Source organism: Budorcas taxicolor, chromosome X, assembly GCF_023091745.1.
Source record: "Budorcas taxicolor isolate Tak-1 chromosome X, Takin1.1, whole genome shotgun sequence".
NCBI classification, from domain to species: Eukaryota; Metazoa; Chordata; class Mammalia; order Artiodactyla; family Bovidae; genus Budorcas; species Budorcas taxicolor.
This window is the reverse complement of record NC_068935.1, coordinates 134,316,024-134,340,911: the sequence shown is the minus strand read 5'-3', so window position 1 is coordinate 134,340,911 and position 24,888 is coordinate 134,316,024. Positions and strand designations below refer to the sequence as shown.

Here is a 24,888-nt window from a genome sequence, read left to right as displayed (position 1 = left end):
TCTATTTCCTTAATCATGAGTTTTGAAAATCTGTTATATATTCCGGATACATGTACTTGGTTAAATAAATCATTTATAAGTATTTTTTCCTAATGTGTGGTTTGTCTTTACCCTCACTTAAGATTGCCTTGACAAGTTTTTACTTTTGATAATATAAAATGTATAATTATCTCTTTAGTTTATAAATATTTTTTTATGTTTTTGCCATTGTATATAACCTTGGGCCAACCCAAGGTCACCAAGATGTCCTCCTGTGTTTTCTCTTCTAGAGTCTTCATAGTTTTTACATTTAAGTATATGACCCATGTATATTTAATTTTTGTATGTAGTGTGAAGTACAGATCAAGTTACCTATTCTTATGTGTAGAGTCTCCCCCTGTGGAGGCTGAAACTCAGCTTCCAAAATTGCCTTCCAGCTGAGTTTTCTTTGCAACTTCAGTGTAGACATTTTCCCCTCCAAAACTTCTAATTTGTTGTTTTTATATCTATTTTTTCTTATTTCCTATCTTCCTTTTTTGTGGTTTCACAACTTTTTGCTCTTCTAAGATAGAAGTTATTCCTCTACAGATCTCTTTGAACATCTAAATATTTTCCCATCAAATTCCTTTCATCTGAGGTGAGAAAATGTCTTCGTTGATTTCGTTGGGGGTGTTTTAGAAATTCAAGATGTCTTTATATGCTTTGGAATTGTGGTTTGGGTTTCAGTCATTCATAAGTTTTTTCCCTCCCTCACTCAGCTTGCTTAGCCTACCCTGTCTGTCTTAGTCACCCTCACCTCATCCTTGGGGGTCCTCATGCAGGAATCTTGTATTATCCCTGCATTGCTGAGGCTCTTGCATTTTGTGTAGGCATCAGAAACAGTAAGTGCAGAGCCAGGCTCCAACCCAACTGACTTGCTCCAGACTCCCAGGCCTGAAGTTTGCCAAAAGCTCAGACCCAAGGTGGAGGCTGGCAAGAAACTTTTGTCAGTCCCTTTCTGTGAGCTGAGAAGCCTTATCTCATTTGGGGCCTAGCTATGTGTCTCTTTGCTTTTCTCTTTTACTATGTTCTGGATCACAGACACATTCAGGGCAGAGTGGGTACACCAGAGCATGAAGCCCACGTATCATCATGGCTGGGACTGGGGACACCCTTTTGCTACTTTGATCTAGTTTATGCGAGTAACCCTCATGCTGGGGAGGTAAGTAAGGGAAAGGAGGACCTGCTGGCCAGGAGGTTGTGGTGGAGTCATTGCAGGCTGAATAAGGGCCCCCAAAGATGCCCACATCCTAATCCCAGGAGTTTAAAAAAAATGTGACCTTACATGTTCCTTTACACAGGAGTCTTGGCAGATGTGACTAGATTCAGAATCTGGAGCTGGGGTTATCTGGGTTATCCTGGGTTATCTGGGTGATCCCAATGTAATTATAAGGGTCCTGATGAGAGAGAACCAGGAGAGTCTGTGCCAGAGAAAACAGATCTGGGCGGGAAGTAATGCTCAGAGTGATGTGATGAAGAAACCACCAGCCAAGGAATGGGGGTGGCTCCTATAAGCCAGAAAATTAATGAATTCCGCTGTACACCTTCAGAAAGAAACAGCACTGCTGAAATATTGACAGGAGCCTAGTTGTGACTGGTTTTAGACTTCTGAAGGTCAGATAATAAATCTGTGTTGTGTTAAGCCACTAAGTTTGTGGCAATTTGTTTGAGTAGCAATAAGGAAGTAATGTGTATTAAGAGCTGATCCCTGCACATGACCATGTAAGGGCAAACAAACTGCCTTCCATGTGCATATTAATAATTAATTACAGTTGTTTTCAGGCTCTCATGTGTCTGAGAACCTGGAAGATGTCAGGTATTAAGAAATATATACATGGTGCCTGATGATGGAAGAGGACACAGATCCAATACAGATTCCAGACTGACAGTATAATTTCTATGTGAGGTAAGTAATTGTTTAACACATCTCAGTCCATCCTTGGCCAGGGACTAATTAAAAAAACAAAACAAAACAAAACTTCATTTTGTACAGGAGTATAGCCGATCAACAATGTTGTGATAATTTCAGGTGAACAGCAAAGGGATGGACTCAGCCATATGTATACATGTATCCATTCTCCCCCAAACTCCCCTCCCATCCAGGCTGCCACGTGACATTGGGCAGAGTTTCCTGTGCTGTACAGAAGGTCCTTGCTGGTTATCCATTTTAAATATAGAAGACTGTACATGTCCATGCCAAACTATCTCAAGTCAGAGAATAATTTTATACTATTTTGATAATTCACTGGAACAGCTTCAAGACCTATTTGATTTCACTTTAACGTTTATGATCATCATCACAACATACATGTATAAATGTTTTTCATTCTACATTGACAAAGCAGTCTGGAACATTATACAATGAGAAGTACCTTTCAAATTTTGTAGAAAACCGAAGAGCATAGACATTTGCTTTTGTAATCTCTATATACTACTTAATTCTTGCTGATTGGATTTAATTATACATATTTCCTTATAGTTATGAGCACTAATAAGAGAAATTCAAGAACTGATTTGATCATGAACAAACTTTTTTATTTTTAAATATTTACAAAATTGTCTTGAGGGTGGCAGAGAAATGGGATAAAGCGGATCAAAAATCTATCAATACAAATATGACTACTTTAAAAATAGAATAAAGTGATTCTAGAGTTACCAACATTTTGAAATAAATTTTGAATAAGACGGCCATAAAGAATATAACTTAAACTGGTGAATTGCTTTTCGAATATAGGGCACTGTAAAACCATGGGAATTTCAGACATATAAACATTAGAAAAGAAGTACTATTAATAGATCCACAAAGGGGTTTATGATACAGTGCAATGACAGGAGTTTTGCCACCATGAAATGACACCTGTCTAAATTCCCTCAGGGACATGAGAAAGCACTTCATAATTTCTGTAGATAAAGACTGACTTATTTAAACATTTATTTAGTGCTGTGTTAAGTGCTGGGATACAGCAGTAAATGTGAAATGAACTCTTCTCTATGAAACCCATCTTCTCCCAGAGAAAAGAGACAGAAAACTGGGGCTCTAATATACCAGAGCTCTGGGCTGTGCCCTGGAGTTGGGTCATGGAGCAGCCTTTGCATTGCAGGTATGTTCAGGAGACCATCATACAAAGAAAGGGTGGAGCAAAAATTGGCCCACGAAGGGGCTTTGACCTACATCCTAAAGACTTAAAGAGTACAACCACAGAAAATACAGAAAAAGGAGGCATTGAGTATTTCTTAAGCGATTGGTGTGCATGGAAGTATATTTTCTCCAGGTAGAGAATTTGAAACCTTCTGCCCTAGAAATCGTACCTTTCCTTCTTTGATCTTGGTTCCAATGATTTGTCGTCTTTGCTGAATGATCTCAATAAGAAGATCACATTCCTCCATCAATTTGGCTTCTTGACGTGATGCATTGACCTATGGGATAGATAAAATGGTGAGCATTAATTTAATGTTTGTTTTCCATTAAATGCTCCTTTTTAACATGTAGACTAGTAAATTTCTATTAATTGCTGGAAAGATACTTTATTTAAAAATTTATTGAGAAAAAGTTGCTGTACAATCGTATATAAGTTAGGTATACAATATAGTGAGTCACAATTTTTAAAGGTTATACTCCATGTCTAGTTATTATTAAATACTGGCTATATTCCCTGTGTTATACAATATATCCTTGTAGCTTATCTATTTTATACATAGTAGTGTATACCTCCTGGGTTGGGAAGATCCCCTGGAGAAGGAAATGGCTACCCACTCCAGTATTGTTGCCTGGAGAATCCCATGGACAGAGGAGCCTGGCGGGCTACAGTCCACAGGGTCACAAAAAGTCCAACACAAGTGAGTGAGTAACACACTTTCACAGTTTATGCTTCTTAATCCCCTACTACGTCTTCCCTCTCTCCACTGGTAACCACTAGTTTGTTCTCTAAATCTGTGATAAAAAGATGTTTTCAATGTCAATTCTTCTTCCAATTATGTAGGGATGGCAAATATAAGACTTACATGGCTACTCCCTACCTTGCATCCTTGGAAAACATTTATTAGCTATCTCTTTTTGCTAAGCCATGCTCAATCTCAGGATCGTTCTTAACACACCATGTATGTAGCTATTACCAATTAATTGAAAATTGATATTTGCAATTCCTGTTTTTATATTTTGAAGGGAAGTGCAGTTTGAGGCTACTAAACAAAAGTTAAACTAATACTGTTCTTTTATGGAGGATAGATTATGATCAATATCTTTTAGACACATTTTCCAAAAGCAAGCTAGCAAGGTGGTATCATATTTATTTAACTTGTCTTTTATATACAGATGCAAACTTTGTGTTTAGTCACTATGAAAACATCGAAAAGGAAAAGGATGGTTGAATATTCTATAAATCTTATGACATAATTTTAAATGTTATCTCTGGAAATCTGGGGATCTACCATGAAAGCCTGCCATTCTGCTGGCAAGGTCGATCATTGTCGAATGGCTTGCATTTGAAGTTTGTAAGGCTCACTGTATGCAAGAAAGGGTTAACATTAGCTCATTCTTGGCAACTGGGCTTGGGAAATACTGTGCACATGCTGTGTCCTCCACCTCATGATAATTCTGAAATGTTATTCATAGAGACCCAAAAACCACAGCTGTGGGAGATGGAGATAGGACAGGCCTGAGTTTTATGATTTTAACACAACACAGGAGAAGTGGCTATGCTGTTATGAAGAATGCCAATAGACCACTGATGATTCCAGTATAACTCAGGGAGGAGACAGGGCCCAGACATGTAGCCCTTTTGATTGGGCATACTTTATTTAACTAGAGTAATTTCAATCTCTATGAGTGAGATAAACTGGAAGTGGGGTCAGGAGTTCTTGTCATTCCTTTTGACTTCACAATGACTTTAATAACTGACAACAACCGAGCTGTGAAAAGGATGGCAGTCTATTGAAACCATGGACCCATTATGATGGAGAGAGTGAAATTTGTGGAAAATAGCACCTTACACTTGAAAAATATCTCCTGGCATGACCCCTAAGAGCTAAGCTGTATTTGAACATGAACATACAATCGAGGTAAATCTGATCGGAGGCAAGCTCCTTGTAGGGATCTTCGGGTGTTGTATGACATGAGGCATCTATTCCAGGTACCTGGAGCCATATTTAACACAGAATAGACATTCAAAAACTATTTGTTCAATGAATAGATAGTGAAAATGACCTTCCAACAAGAGACAAGGTAACATATAATCAGGCAAGTAGGTATCCTGGTATACTGCAAGTAGGTAATATGCAGGTATTGAACGTGGTGGTTTCCTAAGACTGTGTAGACACAGAAGTATGTCATCATGATTCTTTTTAGGGGGAGGGTATTGATTTTTCTTATAGCCTTATTGAAATATTCTTTGTATATCATAAAATTCACCCATTTAAAGTGTACAGGTTGTGGGTTTGAGTGTACTCAGAGTTTTAGAATCATCAGCACAATCTAATTTTAGAAAATTTTCCACATCCCCTAAAGAATTCCATACCCATTTGCAGTAACTCCATATTCTGACTACCTACTCTATTTGAGGGCATAGATAACCACTAGTCTATGATCTGTCTCTTTATGCATTTGCCTGCTCTCTACATTTCATATAAATGGAATCAAACAATATATGATCCTTTTTGGTCTGGCTGATTTCACTTAGCATAATGTTTTCAAGATTGCTCCGTGTCATACCATGTGTCAGTACTTCATTCCTTTTTATGCCAAATATTATTACAGAAGTAATACACCACATTTTGTTTATCCATCCTCTAGTAGATGGACATTTGGGTTGCTTCTATTTTTTGGTTACTTAGAAACAGTATCACTGTGAACATTCATGTATAAATTTCTGTGTGCACATATGTATTCATTCTTCTTGAGTATAGAAGAATTGCTGGGTCACACGTCAACTCTGTGTTTAAGTTTTTGAAGAACTGCCAAACTGGTTTCCCAAAGGGCCGCATCATTTTAGATTCCAAGAACAAGTATGTGCGGCTTCCAGTTTCTCAACATCCTTGTCAACACTTGACACTGTCTGTCTTTTCTGTTTTATTCATCATAGTGGGTGTGGAGTAGCATCTTATTGTGGTTTTGAGTTGCATTCCCTGATGGCTAAAGATGTTGAGCATCTTTTCATGTGCTTATGGAATATTTGTGTACCTAATTCAGAGATGACTATTCAGATCTTTTGTTCCTTTTGTAATTGGTCCATTTAACTTATATAGTTAAATTCTATGATTTCTTTATATATTTTGGGTACCCAGTCCCTTATTAGCTATGTGATTAGCAAATGTTTTCTCCCATTCTGTAGGCTGTCTTTTCATTTTCTTGATGGTAACACTGGAAGCACAAAAGGTTTTAATTTTGATGACATCTAATTGATCTACTGTTCTATTGTCACTTGTGTTTTTGGTATCATAGCTGAGAAACCTAATCCAAGGTTGTGAAGATGTATGCCTCTGTTTTCCTCTGCAAGTTTTATCTCTTACATATATATCTGTGAGCCATTTTAAAATAAATTTTATGTATGGTGAGAAATAGGGGTCCAACTTTATCCTTTTGTTTATGGATATCCAGTTGCTAAAGCACAAAAGACAATTCTTTCCTCCATTGCAGTATGTTAGGACCTGGTCAAAAATCAATTGGCTATACTGTGAGGTCCTTAGCTTTTGACATTACTGCTAACATATTCTCTGCTTAAAGATTTTTTTCCAGTTTTGACTAAACCTAGTGAGACCATCAGAGAAGGAAATGGCAACCCACTCCAGTGTTCTTGCCTGGAGAATCCCAGGGACGGGGGAGCCTGGTGGGCTCCTGTCTATGGGGTTGCACAGAGTCAGACACAACTGAAGCGACTTAGCAGCAGCAGCAGCAACATGGTAGGCAAAGTGTGAAGTTTCCAAATTTTTCTAACACGACCAATCTTCCATTCTAACAGGTACAATAAAGTGAATTGAATGCTACCCTATATTTCTAAACTCTTTCCACTACAAAGAAGTTTTCCACAGTAGTGCAGTTTGATGTGTTACTTCAAAAATGCTAAGGATTTGACTGGACTTCATTTTTATTAAATCAAATATGGCAGGGTGTATGGGCTGCCTGCAGTGTGTACAGGTGTTTCTAAATCTTGGTTTTGGTTTGGAAGCTGGCCGCTCCTGGTTATGATTTTACCTTTTATGTCTGCTTCTGAAACCTGTGCAACATCACAGGAAAAGAAATGCAAATCAAAACCACAATGAGATACCATCTCAAAGGGGTAAGAATGGCCATCAACAAAAAATCTACACAAAATACTGTTGGCAGGCATGTCAACTGGGACAGACTCTTGAATAAATAAAGCACTGTCAAGAAAATAAAGTACTTATTAGTAAATTGGGGTTCAATTGAATTAAATTGGAGGAGAAATAAAAAGTATTTGAAATCAGCTTGTGCTACTGCAGAGAGGCAACCAGAACACTTGATTACGGAAACTCTCCTTAGCTCTCTTTAGAACACTATATGTGTCACAGCAAGTAAGTAGTTTCCTTAGCTCTCCTTGCAACACCTGTATCTGTCAGAGTACCTAAGAAACTAAGTAACTCTCCTTAGCCTTCCTTAGCTGTTCTTAGAACACTATATGTGTCAGAGTAAGTAAGAAACTAAGTAGTTCTCCTTAGAACACTATACATGTCAGAGCAAGGAAGTATGTCTCCTTAGCTCTGTTTAGAACACTGTGTGTCAGAGTAAGTGTCCACAGCTCTCTGTAGACCACTGTATGTATCAGAGTAAGAAACTTCAGTCAGTCTTCTTAACTCTCCTTAGAACACTATATGTGTCACAGGAAGTAAGTAACTGAGTAAGTATCCTTAGCTCTCCTTAGAACACTGTATCAGTTCAGTTCAGTCGCTTAGTCGTGTCCAACTCTGCGACCCCATGAATCGCAGCACGCCAGGCCTCCCTGTCCATCCCCAACTCCTGGAGTTCACTCAGACTCATGTCCATCGAGTCAGTGATGCCATCCAGCCATCTCATCCTCTGTCGTCCCCTTCTCCTCTATATGTGTCAGAGTAAATAAGTAACTAACTCTGTTGGTTCTCCTTAGAACACTACATGTGTCAGAGTAAGTAACTAAGTCTCTTAGCTCTCTTTAGGGCTCCTTAGAACACTCTATGTGTGGGAGTAAATAAGTAACTAAGTATGTCACTTAGCTCTCTTTAGCTCTCCTGAGAATACTATATGTGTCAGAGTACCTAAGTAACTAAATCTCCTTAGACCTCCTTAGCTCTCCTTACAACACTGTGTGTCAGAGTAAGCAAGTAAGTCTCATTAACTATCCTTACCTCTCCTTAAGACACTATATGTGTCAGAGTAATTAAGTACGTAAGTAGGTAAGTCCCCTTCTCTCTCCTTAGAACACTGTACATGTCAGAGTAAGTAGGTAAGTAACTCTCTTAGCTCTTCTTGAAAAAGTGAAGTTGCTCAGTCGTGTCTGACTCTTTGCGACCCCATGGACGGTAGCCTACCAGGCTCCGCGATCCATGGGATTTTCCAGGCAAGAGTACTAGAGTGGGCTGCCATTTCCTTCTCCAGGGGGTGGGTCTTCCCAACCCAGGGATCGAACCCAGGTCTTCTTAGCTGCCCTCAATACACTATATGTGTCACAGGAAGGAAGTAACTTAAGTCTCTTAGCTCTCCTTAGAACACTAGACATGTCACAGTAAGTAAGTAAGTAAATAAGTAAGTCTTCTGAGCTCTCCTTAGAACACTATTTGTGTCAGAGTAAGTAAGTAAGTAGGTAAGTCTCCTTACCACATAATGTGTCCAAGGAAGTAAGTAGCTCTGCTTAGTTCTCCTGAGCTCTCCTTCGAACACTCTGTGTCAGAGTAAGGAAGTATGTCGCCTTAGCTCTGCTTAGAACACCATGTGTCCGAGTAAGTCAGTCTCCATAGCTCTCCTTGGAATACTATATGTGTCAGACAAAGTATGTAAGTCTGCTTAGTTCTCTTTAGCACGCTATGTGTGTCAGTGTAAGTAAGTCTCCTTAGCTCTCCTTAGAACACTATATGTGTCAGAGTACCTAAGTAACTCTGTAAGCCTCCTTAGCCCTCCTTAGAATGCTCTATGTGTCACAGTAAGTAAGTCACCTCTCTTAGCTCTCCTTACTTTTGCTTAGAACACTATGTGTCAGAGTAAATAAGAAAATAAGGAATTCTCCTTAGCTCTGCTTAGTACACTATGTGTCAGAGTAAGCTCTCCTTAGAATACTGTATGTGTCAGAGAAAGTAACTAAGTCTGCTTAGCTCTCCTTAGCACTCTATATGTTTCAGAGTAAGTAAGTAAGTCTCCTTGGAATACTATATGTGTCACAGAGAGTCAGTCAGTCTGCTTAGCTCTCCTTAGCACACTGTGTGTCAGAGTACATAACTAAGTAGGTAAGTCTGCTTAGCTCTCCTTGGCTCTCTTTAGAACACTATATGAGTCAGAGTAAGTAAGGAAGTAGGTAAGTCTCCCTAGCTCTGCTTTGCTCTGCTTAGTTCTCATGAGGTCTCCTTAGAACGCTATACTTGTCAGAGTAAGCAAGTAACTAAGTAAGTCTTCTTAGCCCTCCTCAGATCACTATGTTTCAGAGTACGTAAGTCTCCTTAGCTCTCCTTAGAACACTGTGTCAGAGTAAGTAGCTAAGTAAGTCTGCTTAGCTCTCCTTGGCTCTCTTTAGAACACTATATGAGTCAGAGTAAGTAAGTCTTCCTATCTCTGCTTTGCTCTCCTTAGTTCTCATGAGGTCTCCTTAGAACACTATGTCTAAGAGTAAATAAGTAAGTCTCCTTAGCTCTGCTTAGAACAGTGTGTGTCAGAGTAAGTAAGGTCAGTCTTCTTTGCTCTCCTTAGAACATTATATGCATCAGCGTAACTAAGTCAGTCTCCTTAAGCCCTCCTTATAACATTGTGTCAGAGTAAATATGGAAGCAACTAAGTAAGTCTCCTTATTACTCCTGAGAACACTATCTGTCAGAGTTAAGTAAATCTCCTTAGCTGTCCTTAGAACACTATATGTGTCGGAATGTGTAAGGAACTATGTGTCAGAGTGTGTAAGGAACTACGTAAATCTCCTTAGCTCTCCTTAGAACACTAAGGAACCTCAGTCATGAACCTCAGTCCATAGTTCATCAGGCACTCTATCTATCAGATCTAGTCCCTTAACTCTATTTTTCATTTCCATTGTATAATCATAAGGAATTTGATTTAGGTCATACCTGAATGGTCTAGTGGGGCTTCCCTGGTGGCTCAGAGGTTAAAGCGTTTGCCTGCAATGCAGGAGACCTGGGTTCAATCCCTGGGTCGGGAAGATCCCCTGGAGAAGGAAATGGCAACCCACTCCAGTATTCTTGCCTGGAGAACCCCATGGATTGAGGTGCCTGGTGGGCTATAGTCCACAGTGTCGCAAAGAGTCAGACACGACTGAGCGACTTCACTCACTTGAATGGTCTAGTGGTTTTCCCTACTTTTTTCAATCCAAGTCTGAATTTGGCAATAAGGGGTTCATGATCTGAGCCACAGTCAGCTCCCGGTCTTATTTTTGCTGACCGTATAGAGCTTCTCCATCTTTGGCTGCAGAGAATATAAGCAATCTGATTTCAGTGTTGACCATCTGGTGATGTCCATGTGTAGAGTCTTCTCTTGTGTTGTTGGAAGAGGGTGTTTGCTATGACCAGTGCGTTCTCTTGGCAAAACTCTATTAGCCTTTGCTCTGCTTCATTCCATATTCCAAGGTCAAATTTGCCTGTTACCCCAGGTGTTGACTTCCTACTTTTGCATTCCAGTCCCCTATAATGAAAAGGATGGCTGAGAGGAGGTATCCCAAGCCTGAGGTCAAGGGCGGCAGCTGGGACGAGCTACCCCACGCCCGAAGTCAGGGGCCGTGGCCGGGAGGAGCAACCCCACGTCCAAGGAGCGGTGGCTGTGCAGACACAGGAGAGCTGAGTGGAGCTACTCCAGGTTCAAGGTTGGGAGGGGTGGCCCTGAGGAGATACCCCTTGTACAAGGTAAGGAGCAGCAGCTGTGCTTTGCTGGAGCAGCTGTGAAGAGATACCCCTCGTCCAAGGTAAGAGAAACGCAAGACGGTAGGTGTTGTGAGAGCCATCAGAGGGCACACACACTGAAACCATAATCAGAGAAAAGTAGTCAGTCTAATCACATGGACCACAGCCTTTTCTAACTCAATGAAACTAAGCCATGCCGTGTGGGACCACCCAACATGGGCGGATCACGGTGGAGAGGTCTGACAGAATGTGGTCCACTGGAGAAGGGAATGGCAAACCACTTCAGTATTCTTGCCTTGAGAACCCGATGAACAGTATGAAAAGGCAAAATGATAGGATACTGAAAGGGGAACTCCCTGGGTCAGTAGGTGCCCAATATGCTACTGGAGATCAATGGAGAAATAACTCCAGAAAGAATGGAGGGATGGAGCCAAAGCAAAAACAATACCCAGCTATGGATGTCACTGGTGATAGAAGCAAGGTCCAATGCTGTAAAGAGCAATATTGCATAGGAACCTGGAATGTCAGATCCATGAATCAAGGCAAATTGGAAGTGGTCAAACAGGAGATGGCAAGAGTGAATGTTGACATTCTAGGAATCAGCAAACTAAAATGGGCTGGAATGGGTGAATTTAACTCAGATGACCATTATATCTACTACTGTGGGCAGGAATCCCTTAGAAGAAATGGAGTAGCCATCATGGTCAACAGAGTCCGAAATGCAGTACTTGGATGCAGTCTCAAAAATGACAGAATGATCTCTGTTCGTTTCCAAGGGAAACCATTAAATATCACAGTAATCCAAGTCTATGCCCCAACCAGTAATGCTGAAGAAGCTGAAGTTGAATGGTTCTATAAACACCTATAAGACCTTTTAGAACTAACACCCTAATTAAGTCTCCTTAGCCCTCCTTAGAACACTATATTGTCAGAGTAAGTAAGTAGGTAAGTCAGTAAGTCTCCTTAGCTTTCCTCACCACACAATATGTGTCAGAGTAACTAAGTCCTTAGCTTTCCTTCAAATGCTATATGTGTCAGAGTAACTAAGTCAGCTAAGTAAGTCTCCTTAGCTCTCCACCAGGAATAAAACCCATGACCCATGCATTGGAAAGCAAAGCCCTAACCCCTACAACCCCCTGGAAGTCTGAAACATGTTCTGCTTCCCTCCTTACTCTCCCAAATTACCCTGTTTTCTAGAATAGGGCTTCAGAATATCAGGCTCCCTGATAAAGTAGAGATATAACTCAGTTCCTATACATCATACAAGACTTAATCCCAGAGAGCTTTAGAGGATGACTGATGAGAACAAAGTATATGGAGTATGCAGATAAACTAGTGGATGTCACTTCTCTCATGACCTCACATACCACTTACCATACTCTTGTACAGTTGTCTCTTAATGGATGGGTCTATTTTTCCCACTAGCAGGTATACACTAATCTCCTACCATAATGCCACATTCATTCACTGTAAAAATGGTTGCTGAATAAACGCTGAAAGGTAAAAATGATATGTGGGAGCCTAAGAAACTTGTGATGTTAGAGAATTTTAGGAGACTTGTTCCTAGAATTTTAAAAGGATTTTAGAACTCAAATATTAACCAACATGTTAAAACTATATGACCCAAATCTATTAATGACACCATGTCCTGTTATCCCTGTTACAACTCCTGTTAATACTGTTATCTTAGTTTCTATGGTTATATATACTTCCTTCCTTTCTTTCCTCCCTCCCTCCAAAGTACTATATTCAATAACCTGTGATAAACCATAATATAAAGTTAACACAATATTTTAAATAAGCTATATCAATAAAATTAGTTATAAAAAAGCCCTCTTGTTTTCTGCTATGTTGATGTTATTGCTATATTACACAGCCATAAAGAGAAACACATCTGATTCGGTTCTAACGAGGTAGATGAACCTAGAGCCTATTATACACAGTGAAGCAAGTCAGAAAGAGAACCATAAATATGATATATGAACAGATATGTTTGCAATCTAGAAAGACAGTACTTATGAACCTAGTTGCAGGGCAGCAATGGAGATGCCAAGTTAGAGAACAGACTTACACACACAGGACATATAGGAGAGGGTAGGATAAAGTGAGAGTATCATGGAAACATAAATATTACCATATGTAATAAGAATATGTTATGTGACTGAGAATATGTTATAGGACACATGGAGCTCAAACTGGTGCTGTTGACAAGCTAGAGGGATGGGAAGGAGGTTCAAGAGGGAGGGGACATATGTTTACCTGTGGCCAAAACCAACACAGTATTGTAAAGCAATTATCCTCCAACTAAAAATAAGTAAATTGAAACACTTGGGCAGGACACCTAAGCAGACATTTCTCCAAATATGACGTACAGATGGCTAATAAAAGCACATCAAAACTACAATGAGACATCACCTTAGGGCAGTCATGATGGCCATCATGAAAATATCTACAAATAATAATGAGAGGATGTGGAGAAAAGGGAACGCTTTTGCACTGTTGGTGGGCATGTAAATCGATATAGACACTATGGAGACCAGTAAAGACATTTCTTACAAACTTAGGAATACAAGTACCATATGCACTATTGGGCATATGCCCTGAGGAAACCATAATTCAAAAAGACAGATATATCCCAATGTTCATTCTAACACTATTTACAATAGCTAGGACATGGAGACAACCTACATGTCTGTTGACAGATGAATAGATAAAGCAGCTGTTGTACATGTTTACCATGGAATATTACTCAGCCATAATAAGAAACACATTTGAGTCCATTCTACTGAAGTGGACCAACCTAGAGCCTGTTGTACAGAGAAAACCCAATATCGTACATTAACGCATATATATGCAGTCTAGGAACATGGTACAGGTGAACCTATTCTCAGGGCAGGAATAGAGACTCAGACACAGAGAACAGACTTACGGACACAGCAGGGACAGGAGAGGGTGGGACGAACTGAGAGAGTAGCACTGAAATATAATTAACATATATAAAACAGATACCTAATGGAAAGTCAACATATGCCACAAATCAATGCAACACTGCAAAGAAATTATTCTCTAATCAAATTTTAAAAAAACCAACAAAATAATAAATATTTCCCTGGTGGTTCAGTGGTTAAGGTTCCCAAGTGGTGCTATAGCAAAGAACCCACCTGCCAACACAGGAGACATAAGAGATGTGGGTTCAATCCCTGGGTCGGGAAGATCCCCTGGAGGAGGGCATGGCAACCCACCCCAGTGTTCTTGCCTGGAGAATCCCATGGACACAGGAGCCTGGTGGGCTACCATCCATGGGGCCGCACAGTCAGACATGACTGAAGCAACTTAAGCACACCAGTGGTTAAAAGTCCTCCTTACAATGCAGGGGATGCATGTTTGATCCAAGGTCAGAGAACTAGTATCCCACATGTTGTAGAGCAAATAAGCCCACACACCACAACTACCAAGCTCGGGCTCTACAACTGGAAAGCCTGTGTGCAGCAGTGAAAAGACCCAGCGCAGCCATAAATAAAAATTTTTGTAAAATAGGGACATTTGAATCTGCATCCAAACTTCAAGGGATTAATGTTATTGCATTTTAATAACACTATTATTTCACACTGTTAGATGTTAAAATGTCCATACCCATCCCATCTCACTCAAGAAGAAACGTCAGAGGCATTGCTCTAGGGCAACTAAACTAACACTGAGCAACAGGTGAGCCGATGATGTGGACAGGAAAATGATGGTACAGGGGCGTTTGTGTGCAAACAGGCTCTACGCCCTGCTGCAGACGGCTGACCAGGTGTGAAGAAAAATGTGGAGATTTGAGGGTGCTTTGGGTTTTCTTTTCCAAGGCAGTTGTCATGAACATTCCAGACCCTGGGGCAGAAGTTAGCCAGAGCTGGCAGAAGGAACAATGAAAGGGATTCTCATACTTGAGTTTGTATATAAAACCAAGCCAAGGCGAACTGAGAAAGAGCAGACGGTATTACTGTAATTCATCTAATATGTTTACATATAAACTTCATCCTGAAATTCTCTCACACCAAAGTCAAATATTTGTCGACTGAGCTCAAAGAGATGAGAGAGGAAAAGAAATGGCCATGTCTCGTCTTTGGAGAAGAAATCAGAGCACAGGATAATCTATTTTAATATTTAGTATGATAATACAGAACACTTTTGACCGAGACTTTTAGAACTCCAAGAAAGCCTTTGCAAAAATAAAAAATGGAATCGCTTTTGTTGATAATGGCATAGATTGACGCTACATGGAATCTGACCTTCATTGTAGAGTGACATGGTGGAAAATTATTTGGCCCAGAGGAAACCAATCCTACCTATTGATTAACTATCCAGGTGGGGTATTGCTCTATTCTATGGGATTAAAAAATAGCTCCCAGGAACCTTAAATGCACAATAAATCCTCTTTGCTTGAGGTTTCTAAGATTATAAAGCTTGAATGTTGGAGAAGGAAGCAAGATACCATTAAACACAGCAACACACTGTGGTAAGCTAAGCAATAAAACTCTTCCTCGAAATGAAGCATAACTGTAACAATAGCATAAAACTGTCCAGCAGGTACACCACTGCTAATGCCTAAAATTGGAAGCATTACTACAAAAATTTTTTCTTCCAAGAGTAGGACACACAACACAATGGACATGAGTGAGCAAACTCCAGGAGACAGTGAAGGTCAGGGAAGCCTGGCGTGCTGCATGAAGAGTCAGACAACTGAACAGCAACAGCAGCGCACACAACATGCTCACTGAAGGTGCTGCTGACATTAGCCATTCTGCAGTGAAGCAAAATCATCAAACAAGGTGAAGTGATTTACAGTGCACAAGGAAGGGCTAAGAGAGGCAGAACTCAGAGTCCTGGGGAAGTCTAGTGCCAGGTCTTCCCTCCTTGGGCTTCCCTGATAGCTCAGTTGGTAAAGAATCCACCTGCAATGCCGGAGTTCAGTTTGATTCCTGGGTTGGGAAGATCCCCTGGAGAAAGGAAAGGCTACCCACTCCAGTACTCTGGCCTGGAGAATGGGGTCACAAAGAGTCAGACACGACTGAGCGACTTTCACTTTCACTTCCTTTCTAACTAGTTATATGCTATTGGGCATTTGTATAAACTGTCCATTTCTCAATTTCCTCATCTGCATAATAAAGAAAATATCAACTCTTTACCTGGTTGACCAGATGTTCCCCCAGGGGGCAATGGCAACATCTGGAAACATTTCCCATTGTCACAGTTGGGGGCAGGGAAGAGGGTATATGAGTAATACTGACATCTAGTGGGTAGAGGTCAGAGATGCTACTAATTAACCATTCTACGATGCTCAGGACAGCCCCCGAAAGAAAAGAGAATTATCCAGCCCTAGATGTCACTTGCCTGGAAAATCCCATGGACGGAGGAGCCTGGTAGGCTGCAGTGCATGGGGTCGCTAAGAGTCAGACATGACTGAGCGACTTCACTTTGACTTTTCACTTTCATGCATTGGAGAAGGAAATGGCAACCCACTCCAGTGTTCTTGCCTGGAGAATCCCAGGGACAGGGGAGCCTGGTGGGCTGCCATCTATGGGGTCACACAGAGTTGGACACGACTGAAGCGACTTAGCAGCAGCAGCAGTCACTAGTATTGAAGTAGAAACCCCAGGGCAGACAGTGGTGAGAACTAAATGAATTAGTAGAAAAATATCTACTTCTGCTTCATTGACTATGCAAAGCCTTTGACTGTGTGGATCACAACAAACTGTGGAAAGTTCTTAAAAGACATGGGAATACCAGACCACGTGACCTGCCTCCTGAGAAACCTGTATGCAGGTCAAGAAGCAACAGTTAGAACCAGACATAGAACAACAAACTGGTTCCAAATTGGGAAAGGAGTATGTTAAGGCTGTATATTGTCATCCTGCTTATTTAACTTATATGCAGAGTACATCATGTGAAATGCTGGGCTGGATGAATCACAAGCTGGAATCAGGATTCCCGGGAGAAATGTCAACAACCTCAGATATGCAGATGATACCTGTCTAATGGCAGAAAGTGAAGAACTAAAGAGCCTCTTGATGAGGGTGAAAGAGAAGAGTGAAAAAGCTGACTTAAAACTCAACATTCAAAAAATGAAGACCATGGCATCTAGTCCCGTCACTTCATGGCAAATAGATGGGAAAAAATGGAAACAATGACAGACTTTATTCTTTTGGGCTCCGAAATCAATGCAGATGGTGACTACAGTCATGAAATCAAAAGACACTTGCTCCTTGGAAGGAAAGCTATGACCAACCTAAACAGCGTATTAAAAACCAGAGACATCACTTTGCTGACAAACTTTGGCAACAAAGGTCTGTACAGTCAAAGCTTTGGTTTTTCTAGTAGTCATGTACGGATGCAAAAGTGTTAGTCACACAGTAATGCCTGAATCTTTGTGACCCCATGGACTGTAGCCTGCCAGGCCCCTCTGTTCATGGAATTCTTAAGGCAAGAATATTGGAGTGGGTAGCCATTCCCTTCTCCAGGGGATCTTCCCAACCCAGGGATCAAAATCAGGTCTCCTGCATTGCAGGCGGATTATTTACCATCTGACCCATGTAAGAGGTGGGCCATAAAGAAGACTGAGCACTGAAGAACTGATAGTTTCGAACTGTGGTGTTGGAGAAGACTCTTGAGGCTCCCTTGGACTGCAAGGAGACCCAACCAGTCAATCCTAAAGGAAATCAACCATGGATATTCACTGGAGATACTGATGCTGAAGCTATAATACTTTGGCCACCTGATGCGAAGAGCCACCTCACTGGAAAAGACCCTGATGCTGGGAAAGGTTGAGGGCAGGAGAATGGGGTGATAGAGGATGAGATGGTTGGGTGGAATCATTGACTGAATGGACATGAATCTCAGCAAACTCCGGGAAATAGTGGAAGACAGAGGAGCCTGGCGTGCTACAGTCCACGGGATTGCAAAGAGTTGGACATGACTTAGCACGAACCCAGAGGAAAAGTCTTTGGAGTTTGAAGTCTTTGGGCTTTAGAGTCAAAGGGTTGTGGGTGTGAAAAATGTGTTAAATTTCTGTGAGAATGTTTTCTCATTTTAATACTTTCAATGAAAATGTTTGTAAACTATTTGGCACTTAATAGGCGCTTGAGAAAAAAATAGTTTTCTTCCTTCAGGGCATGAACAGACCCAAAGACAGAATTCAGAGGATGGCAATCTGAAAATGAAAACATCCTTGCAGAATGGTTTTTACTTTACCCACCACGTCCTGCCAACTGCTGTCCCAGTTATAACAAATGCTGCTCTTCCCCTGATGTTTTTCTCAGACTCCACTCAACTGACTTCAATCTTACATTCTTGGCATGAATACCACTGACTTTTCTTTTTGTGTTTACTGTTAACTCTGTTCAAAGCTGTTCCAAAATGAAGCAGAATGGAAGGTGTTGCTCATAATTCATTCAAAAACAATAAACTCCTCCCTTCCTTTCTCTTATTAATTACACACTTTATAACACAAATGCTCTACACCCTTCCGTTTGGGTTGGGCACACACACATAGAATGAAAAAAAATGAATACAGTCTGTCATGGGCACTCGTCTCTATCAAGTCTTTTTCCTACAGTTTCTGGAAAGTGCTATTTTCGATGAAGTGATTTTCAGTCAAAGTAGGTGGCAAAAATCAGCTTTCAGACATTGTGTGCAGGGCTAAAATGTAGCTTCTGGGAGAAGACAGTAGAGTGCCAGGGAGGATGGAGGTGAAGGGTTTCAGGGAAGGGAAGTCATTTCTAATGGAAAGAGGAAGCTCCTACCCCATGACCTTCCATAGCTCATTTTCAGTCTTACATGTCATTTCTCATGAAGTGGCATTCTTTTCAGTTGTTGTGCCATTATTCCTGAATAGGAGGGACTGGAAAAATACAAAGTCAGACTCCTATTCAGGCTTGACTTACTCAACTATGGATGCCATTGGCCCTCCTGCAATGTTCTGGAGAACGAGGGTTGGATCCCTTCTCTTTGGTCTTCCTGACAGTGAGTGAAACAGATGTGACTATTTCACTATTAGACTTGCACTTGTAAGTCCAGCTTGGAAACACTGGGCTTTGTTCTGGCCTTTCTGATGTGTCCACAGGCACCATTTATGAGTGATCTTACCTGTTTGTCACTTAGGAATACCAACAGAAGTTGGGAGGTTGATTTTTACATATCTTGGAAGCCCAGTGTTGACTATTCCTATTTCTTCAAATATAGTGAAAGAAGGGATACTTGAGAGAAAATGAACATCTGAGCTATGCTTATGATGGGGATAGCAGATCTGGCACTGTTATTCCATTCAAGAGGAGGTCTGTGGTTCTGTTCCCCTCAGAGAGGGGCATGAGACTAGGATGAAGTACTAGTTGTTGCCAGGAAATACCAGTAGGGGTGTGGGGAAATGAGATAGGAAAGGTATGGAACCAGTCAAGTGTGCTTTTATGACCATCACTGCAGTCAGAAGGTGACAAATCCCAGGGGTAACTTTGGGAACCAGTGCAGAACACACTAGCTGATGGGGAGGAAGAGAATTTAACTATTCACTCCCATCAGTGGCTGGCTAAAGGCTACTGGGGCTGGGTGGGTGTGAACACCCCTCTGGAATTAACTGGTGGGGGTGGGAGGAGCCCCCAGGCAGACGGTTAGCCTCTTGCAGCGGAAGCTCTGAGGCCAGGGCACATGGATGGGACTGGTGAGTGTGCAATAGCCCGGCATGACACTGAAACAGGAGGGCTAGAGCCTTAGAAGAGACTGCCATCTGGGTTTTTTTTTTTTCTTTTTTTTTTTGGCCGCACTGTAGAGCTTATAGGACCTTAGTCCCCCAAAACAAACCCATGCCCCCTGCAATGTAAGCACGGAGTCCTAACCACTGGACTGTCAGGGAATTTCCTGGCCACTTCTTAAAGAAGAGCTGTCATGAAGGTCAGAGGACAATGGTGTTGCAGTCGTCCAGTTTGTCCGATAGCGCCAACGACTTATGGCTCATTTGCAGGACTAAACAGAGTGCATCTGACAGTGTCTTCTACCCTATCCTTGATTAGTCCTGCCTGACCTTGGGGCCCACAATCTACCTCCCAACTTTCATTTGCAACTGCCCATAAATGGGTCTAAATCTGAGCAATGGGTCTAAATTCCTGCAACAAAGTTGGCTGGAAAAGAAAACACATGGAATCTAATGAGACACACTAAAATATATATATTTAGACACCCTTCATTTTTCCATCATTCAACTCATTGTGAAATTATTTACTTTACAGCTTCAAGGCTCAATATGTAATTTTCTACAGTAAAACTGAATTGTAAACACTTGAGTTAGGGATCTTACGAAGTAGGGCTTCTCTCTCTCCCTACTCCCTCCCTCCCACCCTCCCTCCACTATCTGCGGGGGCAGCTCTATCTCTATACACAAATCTGACACATGTTGTCTTTGCACCTTCCTACCTGGGAAACAGAATGCTCTGTTTATGTTTGTCAGGATCGGGGCGGGGAGGGGGGGGTAGCAAGATGGCGGCATCCTGCCAGGTAGTGGAAACACTGCTTGCTTTAATTTTACTACCAAGAACAAAGCCCTCTTATTGTTTAATAGAACCCTTGAAGGCAGGCCTCATGGGCATAGTTCTCATTTTTTTGAGACCACAAATAAGAGGAATTCTTTAAGGCCATTTCATGAAAAACAGAAGGAAAAATGTGTGTGTGTGTGTGTGTGTATTTTTTTTTTCAAAATTAAAACAATCCTTTGTTGAAGTAACCAGAACCCAACTCCAGGTTAGCATGTGTGTATGCTAGCTTTCTACAGGCATTTGTTGGCATTGTTCACCCAGACAATCATTCTTTTATTAAGGTTAAATCAAGCCTATGTCAGAGATACCAAAGAAACAAGCTTCCTTTTGGAGATCATCTCTGCCATCATCATTTCCAGATAATATCCTAAAAGAAGGAACACTTTGCACCCAAAACAAACAAGCCAACACTCTCCCCTTGCAAACTCTATTAATATTTATAAAACTGGGAACCACACAAATCTTAATTCAGTGCTTATTCTGATCCAGCAGCAAACTCAAATACTCATGCAATCCCTGCTTCTCAACTCCAAGTTTTACTTCTCTCTATTTAAGATGACAAAAGCTACTGGTCTCCAGAGATGTTTGCAATAGTCTTAGTAGCTGAGGAACAAAAAGTGAGAAGCAATATGCATGCTCTTATCCCTCCTTGAATGGGCAGGATGTTACCTCTGTACAAATGAAGCTATCCTATAGACTTTTGAGTGCCCACAAAGTGCAAAGTACCACACTTAGAAACAGAACTTTGCCTTCTAAAGAAAATGATGATATTAGAAAACAATTAGCGAATCTTCTGACTACATACACAATTAACTGTTAAACCATGGGCTATAGAAATTCTAGCCCATGGGGTCCAATATGGCAGCCACTAGCCACTTGTGGTTTTTGAGCACTTGAAATGTTGCTAGTATGAATTGAGATGTGCTGTGAGGATAAAACACAGGCATTAATCTCATATTGATCACATATTGAAATGAATATATTTTGAATATATTGGGCCCAATGAATTGTCTTGTTATTCAGTCGCTCAGTCATGTCCAGCTTTTTTATGACCCCATGGACTGCAGCACACCAGGCTTCCCTGTCCTTCACCATCTCCCAGAGCTTGCTCAAACTCATGTCCATTGAGTCAATGATACCATACGACTATCTCATCCTCTGTCATCTCCTTCTCCTCCTGCCTTCCATCTTTCCTAGCATGAGGGTCTTTTCTAATGAGTTGGCTCATTGTATCAGGTGGCCAAAGTACTGGAGCTTCAGCTTTAGCATCAGTCCTTCCAATGAATATTCAGGACTGATTTTCTTTAGGATGGACTGGTTTGATCTCCATGCAGTCCACAGGACTCTCAAGAGTCTAATAAGCTTAATTGTCTAGTAAAATTAATTTTACCTATTTGTTTTTACTTTTTTTAAAAATGTGGCTACTTGGAAACTTAACATTACATATGAGGTACTCATTAAATTTTGACCAGATGGTGTGAATTGGGAGGCTTAATTTTGATGCAGGGTGGGCATGTGGTCTTTCCTAGACCTCATGTTCTTCTAATTGACTTCCTTTGTATCTTTCATCTAGTCGGATTGCACCATCTCACTTTGAAGCTAGCCATGCTTACTTACTTTTCTAGGGCTTTCTTCCGAAATTGTGGTGGTGGTAAAAGTAATGAAGTGAGTAGGAGGGGAGTTGGGAGGGGAATTATAGAGCACGGTTGCTGTACAAGATGGCCTTTGCTATCAAAAGGACAGTGAAAACTAAATCTGGTCTGGTTGGGAAGAGAAAAGACCATAAAATTCAGATGTCTGGGGTGGAAGGGAGACTCAAGAGGGAGGAGATATGTATGTATGTATGTATGTATCTGTGTATACACACACACACACACACACACACACACACACACACTTATGGCTGATTCACGTTGTAAGGCAAAAACCAACACAACATTGCAATGCAATTATCCTTTAATTAAAACTAAAAAAAACAAAACAGAATTCAGATGTCTATTAGTTGCTGATTTTGAGGCTGCAGAGTATATGTGTGTGTTTGGGAATCAACAGAATCTGATATCAAAACTGACACCCTATAAGCCATCTTCAGAGCTAGGTTGACCAGCTATCTTACATCTGAAAGTGTTTAAAAGCATTTCCCTCCACTGAATTCCAGGCTATCTGGTCATTTTCTAAAGAAAAGAAAGACACCCTTCTGCTTCTCAAGGAGTCTAAGCAAGAGGGAATAGATAGGCACTTAAAGACCTTGAGGATTTTTGCCCAAGGACTGTATCTATATCAACAAATCACTATGCAGTTTTCCTTAAGCTTTCAAGTTGAAATTATGGATCTCATTATTCTATTCATAAAATTGAAAAATTTATAAAACCAAGAATAATCACTCTCAGGGCTCCCTGAATCAATGTTTGATTAACTGAAGTTGAACAAACTCAACTCCATTAAGCAGTCAATTCCATCAATTAATGAAATTAGTTGATTAAGTTCCTATACACATTTTAAGAACTGAGGCAAAACTTACATATACAGGGGCTTCCCTTGTGAAGCCTTGTGAAGCCTACCCACTCCAGTATTCTGTCCTGGAGAATTCCAATGACTATAGTCCATGGGATCACAAAGAGTCAGCAAGACTGAGCAACTTTCACTTTCCATATAGGAAAATGCATAAAACTAAAAAGCCTTTTGATGAAAGTGAAAGAGGGGAGTGAAAAAATTGGCTTAAAGTTCAACATTCAGAAAACTAAGATCATGGCATCTGGTCCCATCACTTTGTGGCAAATAGATGGGGAAACAGTGGTTGACTTCAATTTTGGGGCTCCACAATCACCATAGATGGTGATTGCAGCCATGAAATTAAAAGACACTTACTCCTTGAAAGGAAAGTTATGACCAACCTAGACAGCATATTGAAAAGCAGAGACATTACTTTGTCAACAAAGGTCCGTCTAGTCAAGGCTTTGGTTTTTCCAGTAGTCAGTAGTCATGTATATATGTGAGAGTTGGACTACAAAGAAAGCTGAGCACCAAAGAATTGGTGCTTTTGAACTGTGGTGTTGGAGAAGACTCTTGAGAGTCCCTTGGACTGCAAGGAGATCCAACCAGCACATCCTAAAGGAGATCAGTCCTGAGTGTTCACTGGAAGGCTGAAACTCCAATACTTCGGCCATCTGATGTGAAGAGCTGACTCATTTGAAAAGACCCTGATGCTGGGAAAGATTCAGGGCAGGAGGAGAAGGGGATGACAGAGCATGAGATGGCTGGATGGCACCACCGACTCAATGGACATGGGTTTGGATAGACTCCGGAGTTGGTGATGGATAGGGAGGCCTGACGTGCTGTGGTTTATGGGGTCGGAAAGAGTTGGACACGACTGAGCGACTGAACTGAACTAAGGGACAATTCAATAGATTTTGATAACCAACCTGACCAATAGCTTAATCAAGATATAAAATACCCCCATCACCCCAGAAAGTATCCTCAAGACCCTCTTCCAGTCAATTTTCACCCCCATGGTTAACCATTGTTCAGATTTTTATCACCAAATTCCTGTATCATTTTAAATTATGTTTATAAATGTAACATATGCAGTTTACTTTATAACCACTTTAAATGCCTAATGGGACAAAAATAAAACCCTAACTAGGTAAATCTTCCCAAGTCTTTACATAGCTCTTAGAAATTTAATAAACTTACAAATGTTGAGGAACTCAAGTTCGAGTGAACATTCTAACATTGGTTTGAAACAAAAGATTTTATGCTTTCAATTTAAAGTCAGATGTCTAAAATAAATTACATTTCAGATTAGAATCTCAAAGTTAACCTGTCAAATTTCTGTAATATGTCTCTCTCTTAAATGATATAAACCCTTAAAATACAAACATATGTTTTAGTCCTACACTGTAACACAAAATATTGACTCTGGCTATTATTTAAGTTTTCATTTTTTTACATCATTCACAAACTTCTATGGGAGGAGGGAAAAAGAACTTTATTTACTTAAGGAAGTAAACTAGTTATCTCAAAGAAGTTGAAGTTACCAGGTCAAGGATTTCTGATCAAATATTTGAGAATAATTCACAAAACCCAAAGGTTCTACTGATATCACTGATTAATACCCGTTGCGTCCTCACTATCCTGCACTGGACAGGGTTTCCAATTCCCTCGCAGATGGCAATATTTCTGGTCCATGAAAATTCCCCCTTGGAATTAAAAAAATATATATTGATTTATTTGGTTGTGTGGGGTCTTAGCTGCAGCACACAGGATCTTTGTTGGA

The 24,888-nt window shown here is 40.7% G+C and overlaps 1 protein-coding gene across 1 annotated transcript in view; it reads right to left on the bottom strand.

Annotated features, from left to right (window-relative positions):
- The window catches only part of MID1 (midline 1), a 130,116-nt gene that overhangs the window by 41,363 nt on the left and 63,865 nt on the right, over positions 1-24,888 (bottom strand). The window contains exon 3 of the mRNA XM_052663404.1: positions 3,328-3,435. Within this exon, the coding sequence (XP_052519364.1) occupies positions 3,328-3,435 (108 nt within the window). The remainder of the gene's footprint in view (positions 1-3,327; positions 3,436-24,888) is intronic.